General features: G+C 56.2%; 6 protein-coding genes across 6 annotated transcripts; 2 read left to right on the plus strand and 4 right to left on the minus strand.

Annotated features, from left to right (window-relative positions):
• Positions 1-196: 196 nt before the first annotated feature.
• Positions 197-1,738, minus strand: VTJ04DRAFT_6640 (uncharacterized protein; the record flags this gene model as incomplete). The annotated part of the gene is made up of 1 exon (XM_069364882.1): positions 197-1,738. The coding sequence occupies one exon, from the start codon at positions 1,736-1,738 to the stop codon at positions 197-199; it is 1,542 nt and encodes a 513-aa protein (XP_069218664.1).
• Positions 1,739-2,550: 812 nt separating this feature from the next.
• Positions 2,551-3,938, minus strand: VTJ04DRAFT_6641 (uncharacterized protein; the record flags this gene model as incomplete). The annotated part of the gene is made up of 2 exons (XM_069364883.1): positions 2,551-3,467; positions 3,857-3,938. 2 exons carry the CDS (start codon positions 3,936-3,938, stop codon positions 2,551-2,553), a joined length of 999 nt encoding a protein of 332 aa, XP_069218665.1.
• Positions 3,939-4,844: 906 nt separating this feature from the next.
• On the minus strand, positions 4,845-6,534 carry VTJ04DRAFT_6642 (uncharacterized protein; the record flags this gene model as incomplete). The annotated part of the gene is made up of 3 exons (XM_069364884.1): positions 4,845-5,014; positions 5,095-6,082; positions 6,145-6,534. The coding sequence occupies 3 exons, from the start codon at positions 6,532-6,534 to the stop codon at positions 4,845-4,847; spliced, it is 1,548 nt and encodes a 515-aa protein (XP_069218666.1).
• A 423-nt stretch (positions 6,535-6,957) lies between these two features.
• Positions 6,958-7,748, plus strand: VTJ04DRAFT_6643 (uncharacterized protein; the record flags this gene model as incomplete). The annotated part of the gene is made up of 2 exons (XM_069364885.1): positions 6,958-7,461; positions 7,560-7,748. The coding sequence occupies 2 exons, from the start codon at positions 6,958-6,960 to the stop codon at positions 7,746-7,748; spliced, it is 693 nt and encodes a 230-aa protein (XP_069218667.1).
• A 248-nt stretch (positions 7,749-7,996) lies between these two features.
• VTJ04DRAFT_6644 (uncharacterized protein) lies at positions 7,997-9,865 on the minus strand (the record flags this gene model as incomplete). Its single annotated transcript, XM_069364886.1, has 1 exon — positions 7,997-9,865. One exon carries the CDS (start codon positions 9,863-9,865, stop codon positions 7,997-7,999), a length of 1,869 nt encoding a protein of 622 aa, XP_069218668.1.
• A 1,546-nt stretch (positions 9,866-11,411) lies between these two features.
• VTJ04DRAFT_6645 (uncharacterized protein) lies at positions 11,412-13,353 on the plus strand (the record flags this gene model as incomplete). Its single annotated transcript, XM_069364887.1, has 3 exons — positions 11,412-12,081; positions 12,631-12,751; positions 13,215-13,353. 3 exons carry the CDS (start codon positions 11,412-11,414, stop codon positions 13,351-13,353), a joined length of 930 nt encoding a protein of 309 aa, XP_069218669.1.
• Positions 13,354-23,466: the final 10,113 nt, after the last annotated feature.

Consider the following 23,466-nt stretch of genomic DNA (forward strand, 5'->3'; position numbering starts at 1 on the left):
GGCGACCAACTCCTGGAACCCCCATTAAACACATTGCCAAACTCCATGCCTTGGGATCCAGGTGCCAAAATTGTCCTGAATCCCGAAATGCCCCCAGATGAGCCCACCAAAAAGAGACCATGAAGAGTTCAGCCAACCACCTCAATCGCCTCCAACCTGAGCAACACTGCCGGAAATCAACCAATCAACGACGCAATTAATCCTCAAACTTGATGCTGCCCACCGCATTGGTATCGATACGACCACCTCGGTAGCTTCCGCGCTTCTTCTTGTTCTTCTCCTTGGTGAAGCCCTTGCCGCGGGTGACGCTCAGGTCCTCGTGGGCCTTGCGGCCCCACTCGTGGCCTTGGAAGGCGTTGGAGGCCAGCCGCGGGTCGACCTGCACGTCCTTGCGGACGCGCGAAAAGGGCTGAGGAGGCTCCTTCTTGCCATTGTTGTTCTTGCCGCGGTTGTTGGCCTTCACAGTCGTCGGGTCGGGCGGCAGAGGGGCGAACTTGTCGACGGGGTACACCTTGGGCGAGTTCTTGCCCAGCGTCGTCGAAGACTCGGAGCCAGGAGCGGCGGGAGAGGCTGACTTGTTCTTGGCATCATTCTTGGCCTCGCTCTTCTCATCCTCCGAGTCGGACGAGTCGGAATCAGACGAGGACGAAGAAGAATCGCTAGAATCCGAATCGGAGCTGGAATCGGGCAGAGGGACCTTAGCCGCCTGCTCGGCCTCGTCCTCGGACTCGGACGACGAATCGGAGTCGGAAGAGTCAGAGTCAGAAGAAGAATCGGACGAGGAATCGGAGGAGTCAGAGGACGACGACGAAGACTCAGAGGAGGAATCCTCCTTCTTGGCCTTTTCAGCAGACTTCTTCGCAGCTGGCTTGGAGTCGGAATCGGAATCGGACTCGGAATCCGACGAGTCGGATGAGTCAGAAGAGTCGGAGGACGAAGAGTCAGACGAAGAATCCGAGGACTCGGAGGATGAGCTCTCCGCCGGCGCGGCAGCAACCTTTTGCTTCTTGGGCGCAGGAGCTTCGTCCTCGGAGCTGGAATCCGAGTCGGAGTCGGAGTCGGACGAGCTGCTGCTAGAAGAGGAAGGGGCCTTGCGCTTCAATGGATTCGGGGCAGGCTTCGCGGCAGCGGGCTTCTTCTTCTCATCCTCGCTTTCGCTATCGGAGGAGTCAGAATCACTGCTGCTAGAGTCGCTGTCGCTGTCGCTGCTGTCGCTGGAGCTGTCACTGGAACTCTCGCTCGAGCTGCTGCTGCTGCTGCTGGACTCGGAGCTGGACTCCCCGGCGGCGTCCTTCATTTCGACATCGGAATCGCTATCGCTGTCGGAGGAGGAATCCGAGTCGCTGGAGTCACTGCTGCTGCTGCTGCTGCTGCTGCTGCTGCTCGAGTCCCTGCTGGAGTCGCTCTCACTGCTGCTGACCTCGGTGACCTTTTCGGCGGCATCCTTAATGCCCTTAGCGGTCGCAGCGCTGTTCAGCGAGGCCTCCCAAGCCTGGAAAACAGCGACCAAAGAAGGATTGCCCGGGGCGGGGGTCTTGTCGGACTTCTTCCAGCCCTTCTTTTCGCGCTGCTGGGTGAAGGCGCGGTGGGCGTCGGCGAAGTCGTGCTCCGAAAGGAACGACTCGATCAGGTCCATCAGCTGAGCAGGAGGCTCAGCGACGGTGGCCTTTTTTTCAGCAGCGGCGGCGGTCGCCTTTTTCTTGTCGGAGGCGCCGGCTTTGCCCTTCTTGGGAGCCATTGTGGAGGTTGTCGAGGCGTCAGTGGTCGGTTTTTGTCCGGGAACTGAAGGGTTCTTGGAAAAAAGCCAAGCAGGAGGTGCCGACATGGACGAAAGGGTTGCGCGAGGAGACAATTGATGAAAGCAGTGGTTTCCACTGCCCAAGGAATTGTTGGGAGAGGAAAAGAAAGCTTTGGAGTGGGGTCGCGCGCGTGTGGAAAGGAAAGGTTGTTGGAAGAGAGAAACGCGGCAGGAGGTTCCAAGAAGTTCGAGTTTCTGCGCCGACACCGCCTTTTTTTTCGATTTTCTGCCGCTGCAGGGACCCACCAAGCAGACCCACATTTGCGGCCCCGGCCGGGCAGGCACATGGCAAAAAGTGGGGCTCGTGCCTGTCGTTGAGCTTCCAACCTAGACTCTGAACACAAAGCTATTGCTGTGATGCAGAATTTCCACTGTGCAACCTCCGATTGAGTGGAGGATTTACACGAGGTAGATTGTAATACAAGACAATCAATCAGACAAATCAGGTCTTATAAATGATATTCCATCTCGAATAGTTTTGGGTGGCACATCCCTGCTTCATTATGCCCTGGTTTGAGGAGAGACACTCAAGTTCATCTCATGTTTTGAACGTCATTGTGAATAGCATCGTGACATAGCTTCAGTTCCCAAACGATGTCTCAAGTCCGAACCTTTATTTAAGAGATCTCTTATTTGATCTCATAACCATCTTCCTGCCCACTCGTCCCAGATTCGACAAACCTATCCAACCCATCTCTATATCACCACATCCCTCCCATCCAAAATCTGCCGTCCCCCATGAAACCTCCTACCTACCTCGAGCCAGCACTCGCCGCCGCCGCCCTCCTCTTCCTCTCCTCCAACTCCCGCCCGCACCTCTCCCAAACCTCCAACCCCGTCAAAACCGTACTCCCCACCATCAACCACGCCACCGCCTCCTGTCCCAACGGCACCCAACCCACCGCCGACCCGGGGAGTCCCAGATCCAACACATCCGCCACCATCCTCCTCACAATCTTTCCCCTTCCATTCCCATCCTTCTTCTTCACTTGACCAACACCACCAACCTTCTTGTCACCTTTTTCCTTCTCCTTCTCCCCCTTCCCTTTCCCTCCTTCCTGCCTCCCACCCCCTAAACTTAAAACCTTCAACCCGCCACTTACCACCCCTCCCACCAACCCCAAAAACCAAAACCTCTGCCCCTGCAACACCACCTCCCTCACTCCGTCCTGACTGCCCCACACCCCGAACGCGGGGGGGACATCCAACACCACCTCGACAAACACCGCGCTTTCGAGGAGCAGGTACATCCCCGTAAACAGCTTGGCGAACAGATCCGCCCAGAGCTGCGCCGTCTGCAGCTTGGTCCTGCCACGACCACCCTGACCATTGCCAGGCCCAGACCCCGGAGGAGATGGGGAAGGGGGAGAAGTGAGGACCGTCCACACCTCCCACGCCGCGGCGAACGTTTCGAGAAAGCGGAAAAAGCGGAGGGCTTGCCGCACCGCGCCGAGGCGGGTGCGGATGGTGGGGAGGAGGGTGGTGAGGGTTTCTAGGGAAGGGGGAGCGGCGGGGGGTTTGGAAGTGCTGGTGGTGGTGGTGGTGGTTATGATGGTGGTGAGGGAGAGGAGGTTGGTGGTGACGGCTACGAAGAGGAAGCGGACTGGAGAAGAGAGTAGGAGGAGGGTAGAGAGGGCTTGGAGCAGGCGGAGGAGGCGTTCGAGTCCGTCTGGAGGGTTGGTTAGTATGTGCTTCCTTAGGTAGGTTGGCATCTAGGTTATGATGGGATTGGTTGGGTTCGAGTCGGGGTCTTAGGGTTTTGGTGTTTTCGTGTCCATTATGACGCTTGTCCTATGTCTGGAAGGGAAGTTTGGTGACCCTTCCAGGTTGACATTGAATGAACACCGTATCGGCAGGATTTGGTGTATCATGAGCCCGGTTGGTCGAAGCAAACGCTCTCCAGCCGACAACCGACAGCCAACCGGTCGGTGTTGGGTAACACAACCAAGGCAAGCCTTCTGCTTGGACGCCACCCTTGAACAAAAGATCCAAAAGTGCCGACGGATCGTTGCGCGTCTCCAAGACACAAAACAGATCAAAAGTCCCGCTCCCACTTACAAGCATCCGTCCCAAACTTGATAAACTGCTCCCAAAAGCCGACTGACTGCGGCGGCGGCGGCGGTGGTGGTGGTCGAGCCATGGCTTGGTGTAAGGCAACCACAGTCCTTTCAGTCCCGTGTATGTATGTAGTAGGTCTCTTCAAGTTAGTTATTATCTTCAGAGAAGACGTAACCTCTGGTCAACAAAGCAAAGACCAGGACTGGTAAGTACCGTACGCAATGTGCGAGTGTTCCCCAGGCAAACCAGACAAAGATCCAGGACCAGACGGAAGCGCGGGAACAGAATCAAGAGGAACTGGCACTAACTACTCCAACTTCCAGTCTGAAAAAAATAAAGCATAAGTAGATGGGATACCACAAAGAAGAAAGTGAAGGGGAGAGAAAAGTACTCAGGAAGTGCGTCTTTGTTGGTATGTTTTCTTTGGGTACCAACCCTCCAACAACCCGAGGGTTAGCGGCTGAGCGCATTTACCCCTTGATGCCCCACTCTCGCCTGTTGCGGATCAAAAGAGCATCAACGGAGTATGAATGTCACGGACCGAGGATCTTGAAATGAAAGCTGGCCTGGACGTGATCAAGCGGCCATTTCTTTCATCCTCGTACTCCTCCTCCTCCTTAAGCATCCCACAGGCAATAGAAGCCAACAGTCAGTAAACATCACACCTTCACCACTTAACCTCATGCAGCCGACAAAACAAGCCAAATGCCCAATACAGCCCGCAGACGCAGGTCAGTCTAGCTCTACGTATGGCAAGCCGAGGAGGGCTATGTACAGTACCGATTGCCACGAATCTGCTCTCTTCTCAATTTTCCGCTCCTTTTCCTTGATGCATGCATCCCGTACCACCGTCACCACTACCATGTGAATCTCCCTCTCCTGAACTACATCCGAGGGGGAGCCAATCTTCCACCACCGTCCAACCACCTAGCCTCCTCCCAAATCATTGAAAAAAAAAAAAAAAACATAGATAAAAACAGCATCGGCTTTACATGCCCGGCGACACAAGCCTGCCCTGGGCGCGCGAATCGTGCGTCCAACCGCCGGCAAGGGCCTCGCCGCCCGTCTTCTCGGCATACTCCTTCATGCGCCTCTCGAGCTCCGGGCGGAAGTGGCGGATCAGACCCTGGATGGGCCAGGCGAAGGCTTCGCCGAGGGCTGTGTGTGTGAGGCAAGAACAGTCAGTCAAACCTGAATCTTTCAAAGAGTGCTGGCATGCCAAAAAGAGAGAAACCTACCGCAAATGGTATGACCCTCCACCTGCTTCGTCAGCTCCTGCAGCATGTCGATCTCGCGGGGCCTTCCGATGCCCTTCTCGAAGCGCTGCATGATCTGCTCGGTCCACTTGCTGCCCTCGCGGCAGGGGGTGCACTGGCCGCACGACTCGTGGCGGTAAAAGTGGCTCAGCCGGGAGATGGCGCGGACCACGTCGGCGCTCTTGTCCATGACGATGACGGCGGCGGTGCCGAGACCCGACTGGCTGTCCTTGAGGGCGTCAAAGTCCATGAGCTGGTCATCGCAGATGTGCTTGGGCAAAATGGGCGTCGACGAGCCGCCCGGGATCACGGCCAGCAGGTTATCCCAGCCGCCGCGCACGCCGCCGCAGTGCTTCTCGATCAGCTCGCGCATGGGGATGGACATTTCCTCCTCGACGGTGCACGGGTTGTTGACGTGGCCGCTGATGCAGAAGAGCTTGGTGCCGTGGTTGCGCTCGCGGCCGAAGCTGGCGAACCAGGAGCCGCCGCGGCGGCAGATGGTCGGGGCGACCGAGACGGTCTCGACGTTGGCGACGGTCGACGGGCACCCAAACAGGCCGACGGCGGCGGGGAAGGGCGGCTTGAGGCGGGGCTTGCCCGGCTTGCCCTCGAGGGACTCGATCAGGCTGGTCTCCTCGCCGCAGACGTAGGCGCCACCGCCGCGGTGGATGTAGACGTCAAAGTCGTAGCCCGAGCCGCAGGCGTTCTTGCCAATGAGGCCCTCGGCATAGGCCTCGTTGATGGCCTTCTGCAAGATGGCGGCTTCCTGGATGAACTCGCCGCGGATATAGATGTAGGCGGCCGTGGCGTTCATGGCGCGGCCGGCGACCAGGCAGCCCTCGACCAGCTTGTGCGGGTCCTTGCGCATGATCTCGCGGTCCTTGCACGTGCCGGGCTCGCCCTCATCGGCGTTGACCACGAGATAGCGCGGCTTGTTGTCCTTGTCCCAGTCCTTGAAGTTCATAAACGACTAGAGCAAGCAAGTCAGACAGAGAGACCACCAAGAGGAGGAGGGGCACGGAAAGCACGCACCCACTTCAGGCCCGAGGGGAAGCCGGCGCCGCCGCGCCCGCGCAGGCCGGACGCCTTGATCTCATTGATGATCCAGTCATGGCCCTTGAGCAGGATCTCCTTGGTCTTGTACCAGTCGCCCATCTTCTTTGCGTGCTTAAGGTCCGGGGGGTAGCGGCCGTAGAGGTTCTGGAAGATGCGGTCCTGGTCCTTGAGGCCGCCGTAGGTGCGCACGGTGGCGGTGTTGGCGGCGTCCTGGACGGTGGCGAAGGAACGGCGGCATGTCGAGGGCGATGTTGTCGGGGTGTTGGTAGTCGGGGTGGTAGTAGTAGTGGGCGTTCTCGAGACGGCGCCCGAGATGGCCCGCGCGGCCGACGAGGCCCTGGTGGGGGCGGCAGTTCGTGACAGCATGGCGGAGGGAGTCTCTGCCCGACCGAGCAGAGGTGTGGGAGGCCAATTGGCTCGGGGGCCGCGACACTGTCGGGGGTCGGGGGTCGGGTTGAGGGGGTTGTTGTGAGGTCGAGGTGGGAGCTCGGAAGTGGTGCTCTTCTGCGGAGTGCTTGATAGCCACAATTGCAATGTGCCACAAATGCGCGCCTTTCTCCGAAGCTTGGCTTTTGCCGGCTGCTGATTGGCCAGAGCCGTGGCTGGTGCGTGTGGCTGCGGGGTGGGTGTGACGTACCGTATGCACACTGTATACGTCCAACACCACAGCTCGCGCCTCACTCACAACATCAACATCCATCTCACCTTCACTTTCACCTTCACAACCTCTCTCTCTCAAAAATTCCAAGCCACCAACAGCCCACATAAATATTTCCAGAACAACTCAAAATGTCCTCAAAACGCCACTCCATCCTCCCTCCCGTTTCCTCCAGCGGGCCCAAGCCTCCTGTCCACCTCTCCTCCTCCCTCACCATCGCCGACTCGGCCGTCCTGACGGGCACTCACCACATCTCCATCCACGGCGACTCCGTTGTCCATCCGCGCGCGCGCTTCCACTCCCTGACCGGCCGCGTCACCGTCGGCCGGCGGTGCATCATCCACGAGCGCGCCACCATTGGAGCTTCTCCACACTCTTCTTCATCTTCTTCAAGACCGACATCTGTCACTTCGCCTTTGGGAACTCCTCTATCCCCCTCGTCCGCTGCCGCCGTTCCAGGAGGAGCAGGAGGTGGTGGTGGTGCAGAAGGGCATGCGCCATCGACGGGGGTTACGCTAGGGGACTACGTCACAGTGGAGGTCGGGGCGACGATCGAGGCGGGCGGGACGGTGATCGGAGAGGGAACGGTGGTCGGGGTTGGCGCGAGGGTTGGGGCTGGCGCGGTCGTTGGTAAGGTGAGTCAGTCAGCAATTCAGTTCAGTCGAGGACTATACTACTTACGACCCTTCCCCGTGGATATTTATCAACTTGGTAAACTAACACAGCAAAACAGCACTGCACCCTAACGCCTCAGAGCGTGGTCCCTCCAGGTGAGGTGGTGCCCGACTTCACCGTCATCCTCGCCAACGGCATGCGGCGGACGGACCGGCGCGGCCTGGCCGATCTCAAAAACAAGGCAATGGCGAGGCAGACTGAGGTTCTGCGGAAGTTGATCCAAAGCAATCCAACCAAGTTTCAATAAGCAAGGGATGGGAGGTGTGGTGAGGATTATGATGATTCCATTTTTGAGAGTCCCGTGGTGTTTTATTTAGAGACCAAATACCCCTTCTTCCCCAAAGATACCCCAGACGCCACCCCTTTTTTCCAAACCCAGGTACAGAGAGATCATATATACTAGTAATGTCTGAATATAAACCTCATCCTGACCGTCATCCTGTCACGAAGTTGAACTTAGAGTACCCAGCTCCCCAAACCAGTAGCTCAACCTCATCACAAATACCTTACCTTCATCCACTCCGTCGTGCCCAATCCCAGATTCAATCCATTCTCCGCCCACCACCGCTGTACCTTTTTCTGATCGCCATGCGAATCCTCCAGCGCCTCCTCGATCTCCATCGTTTTATACTCGACCCGGTTCCCCCTGCGCCCTCTCATCCCCGGCAGCTCCCCATGCGCATACTTCCTCCACCACTCCAGCACGGGGATATGCGCATGCAGCGTCGCCTCGATGAGAATCGTATTATCAAACTGCAGCTTATCATCCCCCCTCAGCTGCCGCCACAGCTCGAGCACCTTGACTTGCCCCCACCGGCTCGCCATCTTGCACACCCCGTCCTGGTGTCCCACGGGGATCCCGCTCTCCTCCCACCACCGTATCACCGCCAGCTGACCCCACTGCGCCGCCGCCAGCAGCGACCTGCCCGGCTTCAGCTCGATCGACGGGTCCTGCATGGCCGCCTCGCGCCACCACTCCAGCACCGCGACGTGCCCTTTCGCCGAGGCCAGCTCGAACGCCTGCTCGTCGTACTTGAGCGGCAATCCCGACCGCCGCCACCACTCGAGCACGTGCACAAACCCGCGGCCCGACGCCCCGTTGAGCGACTCGACGTCGTACTGCTTCTCGAGAAACGACGGCGAGCGCGCCCACCAGTCGAGGATGGCGGTGCGGCCGTAGTAGGCCGAGGCTTTCGTCGGGATCGTCTTGCCGTCGAAGCACTTGAAGATGTGCGGCAGGTTGGCCTCGATGTAGCTCAGCACGCCGGTCAGAGAAAACTTGAAGATGAGGTGCACCGCGAGCGCCGAGAGGTCGTGGAACGACGGCGGGGCGCGCGCGAGCTTGTCGCAGACGGCCTGCGTGTCGGCGGTGAGGAGGGTCCATTCGAGCTCGTGCATGAAGACCTGCAGCGGGTCGTTGGGGTCCTTGGGCTCGCGCCGCCAGCCTTGGGAGACGGGCATCTCGAGGTTGGTGAAGACGCCCATGGACGTCGCGAGTTCCCAGTCGTTGGTGAACTCGAAGATCATGCTCCAGATCTCCGGGGGCAGCTTGGTGCGCGCGCACTGGCCGCCGCCGCCGGGCGCGGCTTGGGGTTGTTGCGAGGCCGACATTTCCATGTCGTGGCCGAGTTTGAGGAAGTCGGCCTGGTTTTTGATGATGCCCACCAGCTCGTTGAAGCCGTCCCACTCGACGATGCGTTTCGGGTGTTGCGGCGGGAGTGATAGTGCACCGCTGGGACTGACGCTGCTGGTACTGCTACTGCCCCGCCCACCGCCGCCACCGCCTTGGTCGTCGTAGTGCCATAGTATCGGAGGCAAGACGCGGATCCAGCCCCATTTCCGGTGCAGCTTGCTCATCTGACGCTTGGTGACGGGGTTTTCCCACGCCTGGGTGCTCATGCCGGGGACCATGAGGATGCGCTTCGAGGCGTCCCAGCTGCGCAGCACCTCGAGCAGCAAGGTATCCGAGATGCCGCACATCATCTTGGCCAGGGTGTCGGCGTCGATGGGCGCCAGGACGAGCAGGTCGGCCCACTCAACCAGGCGCCAGGCTTCGCGCTGGCAGCAGTCGATATCGGCGGGGCTGGTATCGCCGCGGCGCAGGCTCCGGTTTTGCAGGACGATGATCTCCTGGGCGAGACGGTGGGTCATGTCGTCGACGATGGCGCGGGTGGAGATTTGGCTGTCTTTGGAGAGGCGCACGGCGATGGCCTCGGCTCGGGCAATGTCGCGGGGCCCGTTGGCGGCGATGAGGAGGTGTAGGGGTCGTGGGCGGTTCGAATCGGGCATGAGGAAGCCGGGGCGAGATGTACAGCGGCCAGGGCCGATATAGCCGGGGGGTGGTGGCCCGCCGAAACGGGGCATGGCGGCGGCGGGCGGAAGCGTAGAGAGAGATGGAACGGTGTTGAAGGGCGAATCCAAGATTACTTTCTTTCGGCTTGTTCAGATGCGGATGGAGGGGTTGTCGGAAATACGGAACAAGGAAACTGGACGACGTCAACCGAGAGAATGTGTCAAAGGGCGAAATGTTTAATTGTGGTTCGCTTGTTGTGGAGGGTTGACGGGACCTTGATGGTCGAGGTCTGTCATGAATGGGGAAGAAGTGATGTCGAAGGAAAGTGTGCATCCATTCCGCTTTGAGCCGGTGCCCGACGTTTGGATGAGTCTCCACTTCCGTCATTGTGGAGGCCGGGCCTGCGGGGGATGCCAAGCTCCGCCAATGCTTAGAACATGGAACCAGCACTGAGTCCCGTCCTTGCCTTGGAGTACTGCTTGAAGTTTAGGGAATTCTTGTCAGTGTATTGTTGATTATTTTGCTCGAGATCAAACTCCGGTATGCTGTGCTTCATGTTACTGATGTATCTGACATTTAATCCGAGTTTTACAGCAAACTGTGCTTCGTCAGATGCGGCTCAAGTAGGACAGAGATACCTTGGGCATTTGCCCCACCAGCCTTCCGGAGTGGGGCCGTTACCCCAGGCTCCCTTCCCGGCCCTCTTCCGTCCCGGGTCCGTGGGAGCGGCAAGGGTGGGGCCGACTCCGGGCTCCGGTCCACAGTATGGTTTGATTTGACTTTGGGATTTTGGATCTGTGAACATTGCCAGGCCAGACTGAAGAGCTAAGAAAATACGAGTAGAGACCAGGATAAAACTCCATCCTTTGTTCCAACCTCCATACTTCTCGGAATCCCCTCCTCCTCCTGACAGTCAGGTCGTGTCATGATCAAACAGAAATCTGACAATACTCCCATCCCAGCATTGGGAAACACAAACTCAGCCCCATTTCAAAACAAAAGCCCATTGCGGGTCCCGGAACCCCTTCCCTACGCCACAGCGCATCTGCATCATATCCATTTCTTTGTCAACAAGGCCCCCTTTCACTCCCGGACCCTGCTTCCTGCATCTCCGGAATCCCATCATGGAGGTATCCCTTGACACACCACGTGTCGGAACACTCTCCCGGGTCCTGCCTTTGCTCTGGGACAAACCAGTTGGGTAGGCTGCCGAAGAAAGATTCGGCACCCCGGGTCCCCGGGCTGGTCCCGGAGCTGGTTTGGTCTTGTTGTCATGCTCTAACATGTCAAATGCACCACACTGACATCCTCAATGTCAAGTCCCTGGTGGAAACAACATGAAGCTTCAAACATTGCCGCGACGAGTGCCAACAAGGAGGTTAGCAAACTTGTTGAGGAGCTGGCATCCCTGCCACATCATCGAGATCCTGGGAAAAGATATGAGTATGGCTATGACGCCGCATGTAGAAAGCTTTGGGAGATGGACAGTTTTAAAGACGATGCGTTTATTCCTGTTAGACCATCTTTTGAAGTCTTGGGGACTCTCTACGTCAGCTCTGACATCCAACACAAACGTACCAAAGCATCGAGCCATACCAGACTGTCCATCATCTCGCAATGGCCCAGCTCGATATCCAACTCCCACCCATCTTCCAACACCCACATATTCGACATACCCAGAAGAAGCATACCCACTACCGAGGTCTCCCCACCAGCATGGCCCTCTCCTCCATCAAGAGCCTCCTCAAGAGGAGGAACCCATCCCGGTCCTCATCCAACATTTCCCAAGCCACAACAACTCTACATCCAGACTCTTCAGAACCTACATTCCCCCCAACCAACCCAACCCAACCCCAACCTCCCTCCTGGTCCCGGAGCAACCCAAACCAGCTCCCATCCCCCGCCGAGCGCGCCGCATCCATCTGGGCCGCCGACGCCGCCATCCGCTCGCACATCCGCGCCCGCTGGCCGGATCACCACCAGGACCTGATCCGCATCGATTGCTTCTCCTTCCGACAAGGAGGAGGGCCGGTCACCACCGGAAGCGACATCGATGACGAAGAAAACGACGACGACGACGAGCCCGGCCTGACTATGTCCCGACTTCGCCGGCTCGGCACGCTGCCGCGCGACGAGGGGATTCGGGCGTGCATGCGCGTGGTCAGGGCGCCGGTGATTCAGGAGGAGGTGGCGAGGCGGTTGTGGGAGTGGATTGTCGAGGGGGGATTAGAGGATGAATTTGATAAAAAAGGGGAAGGCGAGAAGGCGGTGACGAGAACGGCGGGTGGTGAGATGGTGGTGGGTGAGAGGGGAGGGGATGATGATGATTTAGAGGGAGCTCGGGGAGAGGTTGGAGGAAAGAGGAAAAGGGGGAAAGGTGGGAGGGGGTTGGCCATGAAGTTGCTTGGTATTAGCTTTTTGGGATGCCCACAATCTTGGTCGGTACGGCGGAGTTTCCGGAGACAAGGAGGAGGAAGAAGACCGAGGATCTCGGCCCCATACATCACAAACATCACGCCTGCTTGTCCCTTCTGCCCGGGTAACTGCTGGGCGCTGGCGACGCTGCACCGGCCGGCGGATATACCACGCACAAAGCCACAACAACAGGTCTCTCACGACGAGGAGCAGAGGTCGCAGGAAGGTTTTCGGTCAACCCAAACCTCCCAACCCAGCCTCTACCTGAAGGATGATGAGAAATGGGCCCTTGACTTTGGACATGGCAGAGACGACGAGGAAAGCAATCTGCCAAACCCTATCCAGAGAAATGACAGCTTAGCTACGAACAACACTTCCAACACACGCCGGCTCTCCGGGTTCAGCTCGAGTTCGACGATAGTGGCCAGCAGCAGCAGCAGGAGTAGCAGGCGGAGCAACGGCGTTGACGAGGAGAGTGACGTGGACGACCAGCTTTCTGTTGTCACTTCTGTGGCCTCGACGAACGCGGATTTGAAGAAAGTGTTAGCGAGGGCGGAAGAAGAGAAACACTCGATCAGGAACCTTGCTGGGATGGAAATGAAGAGGAGCGGTTGGGTTGGGCGGAAAGGAAGGAGAAGTTGGTCGTTCAAGGATAGGGAAAGTGGAAGGAAAGCGGCAGCTTGTTGAGGTTGGTGTTTGGGCATGTGTGGTGAGGTTAGGAGAAGAAGGATGGAGGAGTGACCCGGAGAGTGAGTGTGTAGGAACGGAGGAAGATGGATGTCGGTGTGCGCAAGTCATTGGCGTCAGAAAGAAGAAAAGAATCGCATGGGCCTTGGGACCTCGAGACTTCGAAAAAAGTGATGTGTACGAGGAGACACGGTTGTTCAGGTTGGAGAGGTCGACCATCAACATGTAAACACCACAAAAGTAAACAAACATCAACCACATCGGCCCTCCACGTACCGACGCGAAGCCAGGTGTTGCCATGTGACTGAGAGTGACCAGCAACGCATGTGACCGGCCGACCACCAGCCGCCGCCGGCCACTCGGCGCCGGGACTCAGGGCCCGGAGGTTCATAACCCCGCTGCCCGGTCCCAGCAGTCACCGACGGCCGGACTGGCCTACGAGCTGACGAGCGAGTAGTCAGTTTGGCCGGCGGGAGGCGGGGAGAAATCCTCGCCGGGGAGCCCTACCTTACACAGGGTCGGCCGGGACGCCGGTTCGATTTCTGGTAAGGCAAGGCCTTAAAAAAATCAGTAAAAACTTCCCCGATCTATCCTTCGGACGCGGAGCGCTGGGTCAGGGAGGGTTTTCGTAGCCCGCGACAAGCCCCGGACACTACTCAGGCGGACGCGTTTGGGTGGTGGACGGAAAGTGGCATCGCCTGGCGAGCTTTTTTGTGGATTTGACTGATGAGGCCTTTTTGGCGTTGTTGTTTGCAGTTTTCTTTTTCTTCTTCTGCCACCGGTCGGGTCGATCTTTGTTGTTTGTTTACTTCACGGAGTGGGTCCACTGGTGTCGTCGAGGATCGGTGACCCGGGCGAAGGACAAAGAAGCCTTCAACTAAGAAACAGCTTTGTAGTTTACCTCTTGTTTGGTGATATCGAGCCATGGTGTTGCTGGTCTACCACGCCCGTCACATTGGCCTGCCCCAACCCTTTCCCCTACTGCCAGACAACGCAACGATGTCCTCGCTTTGGGCTCATCTCAGAGTTTTAAGCATCTCAATCAAGCTCTTTTGTTTCCTGCTTCCGGCCTGAATGTGTAAGTGTCCCTCTTCATCCCGGGGAGGTTGTGTTCGATGTTTGGTCATCCCGACAACAACACTTTGTTTTCTCCCCTGAGTATCATCACTCCCAGTTCATTGTTGACAAAATTACGGTTTACCTGCAGTACACGAGACGAAGCTGTCCCCCAACAATCCAACTCATTCATGATGTCCAAAGTGTTGAGAAACGAGCCCATATTCTACTCCAAAGACACTAATATTGGCCGACCTGACGATTGCCATGTCCCCAGGATTCCCTCGGGCCCCCTCCGGGAGGCACTACCAACGCATGTACAGACGTACTAACTGACTTAGGTGCGTTTCCATCCAAACCCGTAGTTTGAAATACAGGTATGTACATCGTCATGAATCCGCCTGTACAGACCCTTCACTTCTGGTTACACAATACCAAGCAAAGCGTTAGAGAGGATCCAAGGGGCGATGAGCTTTTGAAACGGGATCTCGTTATAACGTCAGCATCACGTTGTCGGATTCTTCGGTACTTCGTCATGGAGCACAAGGGGAAAGAGGCCTGCATCAAGGTGAGGCAGACACAGTGAGCCTGACAGAGCGCATTTTTCATGCCCACATTCCGTATCCATTTCTTGAAGCCACACCCCGTATGTCATGAATCTTAAGGGTCGGGGAAGAGGACTGTGTGTCACACGAAATGCAACCAGAACACTGTCTTCAGTTGCAATACTGAATAGAAACGCTCGGCTGGGAAGAACAACAAAGCTAATCTCTCCCAGATCGATATTCTGGGACGCAACCCACATAACGTAAAGCATAAGTGGACTGATCCATCGAGAAGAACCCAACCAAGCGCAAGGACATGTACTATAAACGGGCCCAAACGTCGCAATCCCCGATATTTGGCATAATCTGAGACCAACGAGCAACAACATCATGGAGACTTGCGCCAACAGGCGACCGGGATAATGCCGAACTGTTCCAGGTCCACCAAGAATGAGAGACACGAGGATAACAGCACAAGCCAAACGCACAGCCAACAGGCTCTCAGTGTCGTCCTGAAGCCAGGGCGGTATGTAGGTGTTCGGGGGGTAGACTTGTACTCGGCTCCACCGGTCCTCCAATCTGTGATGTCCGCCCAACCGGCCTGGTAGGCTATCTTGTTGGCTAACTGAGCCACACACAAACACGCAGGGACGATCGGAACCAAGGTCTAGGCCCCTAAGCCAAGCTACATGAATCCAAGCTTGAGGTGGTCTGGGGCATGAACAGCGAGAGATCGAAACGGAGGCTGGAAGTCAGGGCAAGCGTCCAGATTGGACCAAACATCCATCCAACAGGGCAATCAACATCCACAAGACCGGACAAGACAGACCACTAGACACCAACCGTTGACAGCCGCGCGGCGTGGAGTGAAACACGCTCCACACAAATACAATCGAGCGAGCAAGTGCTCCTGCGTCATGATCTTCCTCGAGTCCTGCCCGCTCAACCGCCCGTTTGTTTAGTTCCCTACCTAACTGACAGTGCCATGCCCTTTTCATCTACCGCCACACACTCAACAGAGCAAGGTTGTCTGTGAGAAGACAAAGGTTGGATGGAGAACGAGACCGAGAGGATTCAAACCAGCCACACCACGCCAGCGACGGGGCCGGGAGAGCCCCCAACCAACAGCACACACAGAAACACACGGCCTCCTTGTTCACGCCAGGTCCAGGCCTACGAGTGGACGCATAGAGAGCGTGATCTAACGCACAACCTCCGTGCGCGCTGCGCGCGTCGGCGGAGTTGGGGGTGGCAGCTCTCTCTCTCCCTCTCTCTCTCTCTTTTCGGTGCCGAGATCGATTGGGGATTGGGAAGAGTATCATGTGTAACTGACTATAAACGGATAATAGAGAGCATTCTTGATGGAGGCAAGCTACCTCAGGAACCTACCAGCCAGCCAGCCAGCCAGCCAGACAGACAGACAGACATGCTTTCTGGAAAACATCTGACTGGCGGCAAAACAGTTTACAAAACTGGAAGCAGTCTAGATTTGGAATATTTCGAGGCGCTGACACCTTTGAAGTGCCGAGATGACATTTTTGGGCGCTGATGCCCTGACGATGAGACTCAAGAACCCACGCCGCGCTAATTCCGCATACCTGCTCTGCTTCAGCACACCGTCACTTCACCATGGTGTAAGGAACAGAAGCAACGCACCGTACGGAGGGAGGACTGCGTGCTAGTCTGTCTCTCCCACATCCCACATCCCACATTCCACATCAAAAATCTCACCGGCCGCAAAAAGGACGGAGTAAATATCAGGGTACGAAACCCGACGGAGATTCGGGAGTTTGGAGCCGGGTAAAATCCGTTTCTTGCTGCCCCTGGGCGCGATAACGCGCTCCGTATGTACATACTGTCCAACGACGCGGCATATAGATAGATAACCGTCGCTCGTTCCTGACGGCGGTGGAAGTTGGGGGCCAAAACTCGTGAAAGATAATACCGAGTGGTTCGTGTCCATTCGCCTCATCCGACGTTGGGACGACGTGTCCTGATTTAGTAGCTAAGGAAGTCTCGATTCCGAGTTCGAAGACACAGTTGCCTTTAAACCACACCTTGTTGATATGGTTATGCTTCTATTCCGAGCACGTGTGCCTGCAGAGGTCTTCACATAAAGCACATACGTGCGCCCTGGCGCGCACTGGCTCATCAAAACGAGATCAGAGGACAAGCTACACGGTGCGGTTGTGAACGAATCATGGGCCAGCGAGGGCCGGTCATCCAGATCACACTGGAAGTCCTACCACGGGCTGGAAGATGGCGGGTTCGGAGACAGAACCCGGACATGGCATGTCCTCCGGGGATGTCTGTACAACACAATTGCCGCGGAACTTGTGTTGTCACCTGTCAATCATCTGAGTTGCGCGGCTGGGCAGAGTGTCCCTGTCCGTGTCATGCCGGATCGGCTGGCTTGGTTACCAAGAGGGCTGGAATGACTCTTTGAGATGTCTTTCCCCAACAACGCTCAGACCTCGGACATGTTACGTTACTACAAATGCTACCAACTGCCGAGTGCCTTCTGGGCATGGTCATGGAAAGGGGGTTTGTTGGGGACGGAAAGAGGCCTTGTCAACTGCCTGGTTCGTGAGCGAGGCACTGTTTAGGCGGAAAGAGGCATATCGGAAGGCAACTAAGTCCAGTGATGCTGTGTCTGCCATCACCGAAGACTAGGCAAGGCGACAAGGAGGGAGTTTTCCGGTCCCTTGGCTCTGGAGCTCCGTATCATGCGGGAGGAACCGCCTCGCAGGATGGGTGTCTTTGGGCTCTACGGAGTCGACATTACACTAGGCGCTACTGACACACTCACTGTCTGGAGGGGAACGTTGAGACTCCCCATGACCAAATGCCCATCCTCCCAAACAAGGTACATCTCCATGCTTGTCCTGAGGGGCATGGACGGTTAGCCGTTCCCGGACACCGGGGAGACAATGTTGTCACTGAAAATAGAAGAAAACACATCCACGTAGTCCAAGTATGGTTTGGGTTTCTATTGGCATCCTTTCCCAAAGAGATATCACATACCAACTAAGCGCCATGGCGCAATAGTGTAGAACCCCGCCAACACAGTTGCTGTGACGGAGGTGTCCCAAAGTTTCCCAGTCTTGCTGCCGTCGAGTAACTGCTGGCCGTTGTGTAACTGCTGGCCGTTGTGTGAAGTCAAAGTAAAAAAACACTTGGCATTCGTTGGGCTGGAGCCAAGAAGGTCAAGTCTTGGCGACCATCCCCACTTTGATCCCCACCGTTCGAGATTGGATCCCTGACCCCTGTCGGTCCCAGAAACCGAGCAGACCCCTGCCCCCCCTGTCGGTTGCCCCACTCCGCTCTTTCTTGCTGGCAGCCAGCGTCCTCACACGCAAAACAGGCGGGAATTGCAGCTTTCCCTCGATTTCTGGGTGCTGCTGGTGCTGCGCCCGCCCACATGGAGCCCAGAGGGACGGGCTGGATGGGCAGGTGCAGCTTGCAGCATGCGATGCCAGGGGTGAGGTGGTTCACTTGGCTTGTTTCCGTCTGCGCTCGGGACAGCGGGGTTTTCCTCCCACCAATGGATGTCTTCCACCGTTTGCCCGACTTGAATCTTCAACGCTGCATCCGCTAACCCCAACGACTTACAGCCCAAGGTTGTGTTGTTGATGGAACTTGCTTGAACATACCTACACACTACGCTAGTTACACAAGTGGAATCTCAGGCCGCCAAAGCAACGTCGCCAGTATGCCTTCAAATCTGGCAATCTCTTCGCCACTGAGTAACTTACCTATGAGCATGGAGCAAGTTCCCGTCTATGGAGTGCTCCGTAGGTGCTCCGTACTCCGTCTGCCGCGCTGCCCTAGAGGTCATGATTGAACGACACACCGAAGCTTCGCTTCCTCGCAAGGACCATATTTCGCTTGGCTTGCAATGCCGAACATTACAACTCACCAACCTGACTGCCTTATACAATGCCTACAAAACCTGAGGCCCTTCACCGGGCAGCTGTCTCGCCTGTGACTCGTCCAAATACGCATCCCTTGACCGAGGACGGGACGGGAACGGGACGCACATCAAACCCTCTCGCTGTTACCCTCCTCTTCCTTCGGCCGGTTCCATCTCTGGGGGGCACGGGGTCGGAGACGAGAAGACTCAACAACAGAACCTGGTTGGTTACACAGGGTCATTAACAGAATTAATAAGGTTGTGGCTTAGACCGAGTGTTGTGTTGTGTTGGCTCGTTCGTTGCCGTCTACCCACAAAAGTCTTGGGCTGGCCACACACAGATTTGCCGAGAAACCTGTTCGGCTTGTGTCACACAGGATGCTTTCTCCGCGGCCCCCAACTTCCCTCTCCGCGCTGCTTGTGTTGCGTCAAATAGCCGCGTAATTGTCTTTGGCCAGCCAACCCTCGGGCTTTGGATGTACGCTCATGTTGCACAGACATACCTCCGCACTGCTGTTGGCGTCACTGGAGATAACCGACCGGACTAGACCATGGACAATACTGTGTACTTCATAGACTGTCACCAGCCTTGAGTAGACCTCGCAGAAGTTGCGGACCTTCCCGACACCACAAAAATATTCCAACTCTGCAAATTTTGTTCTCTCCTCCTCCCCCGAAGCGGCACACTTGCCAATCATTTCCCCATTCTTCCATTGACGAACTCGGGGACCTCGGAATCGCTGCAGATGCTCCCCGGATTCAACACAAGACTCATGCAGCAGGGAAGAGACGGCTGTGGCGCACATCCATCACATCACCCGGGAACACCAACTTCCTGATTTCGTACACTTAGTGCAGCACACCCACACACACGGGAACGTCCTCTTCCCCCCTCTTCTTCTTTGATCGGTTACACATACCGAATTTCTAAGCGCCGTCGTTACGCCGACTTTCTGTATCTGTTTTGTAGTCTGCAAATCTAGTTCTCGATGCAGCCGCATGGCCTTGCTATCGTCCCGTCCCAAACCACTCTGGTTTCAATATCGAAGATGCAAGGACCTAGATTTCGTTTTGGCTCGGTGAGGCTTGGACATGCGCAAAGAGCATGTTAACTTGACCGCTTCTCTGTCGTTTGAAACTGACACCTACAACGTGCTCTTGTTGCATGGAGAATTTGGGGATTGAGGAGGGGGGTGTGGATTTGTGATGTAGGTATGCATGATGCTGGTGGTGCGGATGTCTTCCGCGTCCTAGCAACTAGGTAGTGTACACAGTAGTAGGTGGTAGGTAGGTTGTTGGTTTCGTCTCCGTCCCTGTTCGGGCCCGGTCCCGGCGGCTGCTCCCGAGCGGGCTACCTACCTCCTTACCCACAGGCGGACACCTGCAGCGGGATTGTGTCTTCGGCATGTTGGCATCATGTACATACAATTTTGACTGCAATTAGCACTGATGTTGCCGAAATTTGTCTAACCGATGAGCGAACCGGTCTTCCTTGCCAACGAGGTTCTATGACAGACAACCAAGCGAATATCCCCAGACCGGCCGACCGGATGCGATGCTCCCTTCCATAGCAAGGAGATAGCAGTATCACCGACTATAAGCCGTTGAATCCGAGCAGACAAGGTGCAATACCTCTGCAATTGTGCTGATCAATACCGAAGCCAGAGGAAGGCGTGTGGAAACAAAGTTTTGGCTGGGAGGCTCCATTCATGCACACCAATCCCCACTCACACCATGGCCGCTTGTATGTATGCAGATATGTACGGTTCTTGACATCAAACCTCCCCAAAGACGATCCATGCGTTTTCCGAGTCGGCGGTCGGTCCAGCTACCACCAGAACAAAAAACCCCACCGTTCGGCTACCGGCTCTTCTCTTCCACACTCTACAAAGTACCTGACCTGTCTACCACACCTACCTACCGATGCTACCGCGACACAGCACGGAGGTTACTCCGTAACGTGCCCTCCCATAGCAATGCACAAATAATTGCTGCCTGTTGTCGGAGCCCTCCGCTTGCTTGGCTATTGTCGTTGTTCATGATGCCGATTTTTGTTGCTGTTGTTTCCACCCACCCCGCCAGTATTACGAACCTGCGGACAAAACGCTGTTTGGAGGATGAGAGAGAGAGGAGCTTGGTAGATTAGATGTACCGAGTCCTTTGGCCAAATCTCCCCGCGATTTGCCCGTTGGCACAAAGCCCGCGCCGCCCGCCGCTGGCTCTGGAGGGAGGCGGTGCTTTGCTTTGCAATCGGCCAGATCCGTGTCTTCCACGTATCTATCCGAGCCCACCTATCTCGTCGTGAGCCAGGAGCGCCTCTCAGATCTCTAATCTGGCCGCATCTGCGATGGCGAGAGAGAGAGAAAGAGAGAGAAAACAGCACCAAGCAAGAAAAAGTGATCGGTGATGATGCGGTGATGATTCATCATTACCCGGATTCTGGGCTTGTGAAGAACCGTACAGTGTCATCACCGCATCGGCTTGAGGACGATCCGGTGGCTCGGTCATGATTGCTGTCCGATGGGCTGGGATACCGTGGCCATTGAAGACATGGAGACGCACATGTTTCGGAGCATTTGCCATCGCAGAGTATTACCAGTACACTCTCAACAACCTGGGAGACAGACATGTGTGTGCGCAACGACCAAACGAAACCTACCTTACGTATGTACTATCCATGCTCTGGTTTGTCAAACCGCCCCCGGCGCGGGGAAATCGTCTGTCCGACCGACCGACCGATCGACGCCACCAGCCCTACGGAGGACAGACTGCTTAGCTAAGGTTCTTTTTTCCCCAGCAAGGCTCACCAACTCCCGGTCTCCCATCTTTTCCCAAGTGGCGTGGCAGTGTAACTTGAGAGCCGGAGCGGGGGGCGAGCGGGTCTGTTTGTTGTGTCTTTTCGTGCGACTAGAGCTGGTCGAAGGGCGTTGTTGCAAAAGGGAACCTTCTTTTCGTGTTTTTGTACGACCCGTGGGCGCAGCATTGATGGGGAACTTATGAGTCGTTCGGTGACGCGCCGCGGGGAGACACGCGCGTGCGTACGAGGGTTGCTATAGCAGAGGTCTGCTGCACAGGTCGCAGTGGTAGTCGTAGGCTATGAGCGGCCTAGCTGCTATAGGGTGGGGAGGATCGTTGCGAGGGGCAGAAGGGAGAGAGGGGTGCGTGTAGCTTCATCCTCGTTGGGCACACTCTCTGTGTGTATCTAGGTAAAGGCTGGCTACGTGTTCCTGATTGACCGCGTTTTTGGATATGCAATCCTGAAGCATCCAGGTGCTTCGACGGTAGTTACTCATTGAGAGCTCTGCTCTGTGTGCAGTTCTGTCATGACCAACTCTTCCTGAGCGGGCAGCAGCGAGCGCGGGGTTAAGAGTTACATCCACCAACGATTTGATGATCATGAGCTAATCCCCAAGCTCCCCTCCTCTCCAAAATGTCTCCGAAACATGAAACCCGGTCAAGCATGTTGACCCCTGTGTGGACTTATCGCAAAATCACCGACACCGAGGGCTTGTTTGACAAACCCATTTCCTTCGAAAAAGAACCTACCACCCACCTAACCCGGGCCAACAATCCTCGGGTCATTAAGCCCATGCACACACACCAGGTCCGCAGGTCCTGTTTGTCCGAGAGTTGGAGCTGCACGGCTCCTCAGAAGAAACGTTACGTCCGCTTCCGAAACGGAGGCCATCCATTCCGCTCTTCTTTCCATCCTCCGTCGCGCCTAAAGTTTGTGCTGCTGTGCCAAGTAGGACGAACGGTGTCCCAAAATGGAAATTTGCCCATTTTCTTTCCTCCTCCCCAGCCGGCCGACGTTGGGCTGAAGCTTTGGCTTCCCACCCCACGGCAAAACAGGCCCGGGGGTCCAGAACTCGAGCCTGAAAGTCTTGGCTTCCGCAGCGGCTTGAAGCTTGTCCCTTCTTGGGTCCCCCACACACCATGGAACGGAGATTGTGTTGTTGTGTCCAGGGATCGGGGTTTCGTTGTCGATTTTTTTAGGGTTAGGCAGTGATAAAAGAGACCTAGACAACCGCTTGGTGACTTTGTGCTTTAAAAAGGAGAGGAATGTATCTTTCTGTGGCTGTGCGCTTTTTATCTGAGGTTTTCATCTCTTGATCATCTCTTGTTGATGTAGTAGGACTCAACAAACATGGAGAGACGTTTCAAGGCTGCCAAATTGTTGGCTTGGCTGGTGTTTCGGCTTCCAGCCTTGCCGGAAAGCATACCCGGGACTTCTTCCAGGCCGAGGGAACACAGCATCGAACAGTGTCGCTTCCAAGGTACCAATTGGTCTGTTGGATCTTGAGATCGCCGACCAAGCCCAGCCACGACAGCATGCCTGAGCCCCCAGGTTATCATGTCCTTGTCGTTGTCAGGCTTCTTTGCATTCTTGTCTGCAGGTTTTGGCCTTGTCTTTTTGTTATGCACACCGACTTGCCTTGGCTTTCTCATCGTGTTTTTCTCCCATTTGAAGTCGCAGGTTTATGGGGTACCTACCGTACCTGACCGGCCGATGTGATGCAGCTCGGAGGCGGACAGGATTTCAGTGCAGACGACTCAAAACAAACCCACAAAAGGTGTCAACCTTTGCCGTTGAGGATTCATTCTGCATAGCCAACCCTGCACGTATGTGCCCAACCGTTGGCCTCAACTTGAAAGTCCCATACATCGCTGAAGAACGCCAAAACCCCGACCCCGGATTTTAGACGCGCAGCTGCGTGTCGACGCAGGACGGGGCACCGCTCAATGATCGCCGACGGAGGAGTGGATCGACCGTTGAGTTAATCATCCTACTCAGTGGGAACGGGCCGATACTCACTAGGAGGTACGTAGCGGCATTAGGTGCCCGGATTTCCAGGTTGCCAAAGCGCAATCTCTCTTGTCTTTGACGGACCAGCCAGCCCAGCATGGTGGGTTTGCGGCTGTGTGATGTTGATCATGCAGAGATGCGAGAGCAATCTTGCAGACCTGAACGTCAAAAGTCCGGTCCTGGAAATTGGATAACCATACATCCGGACTGTGGAAGCGGTTTAGGAGGAAAGCACGAATTACGGGGATA

The sequence above is a fragment of the Mycothermus thermophilus genome (genome assembly GCF_041956435.1).
Source record: "Mycothermus thermophilus strain CBS 625.91 unplaced genomic scaffold VTJ04scaffold_4, whole genome shotgun sequence".
NCBI lineage: Eukaryota > Fungi > Ascomycota > Sordariomycetes > Sordariales > Chaetomiaceae > Mycothermus > Mycothermus thermophilus.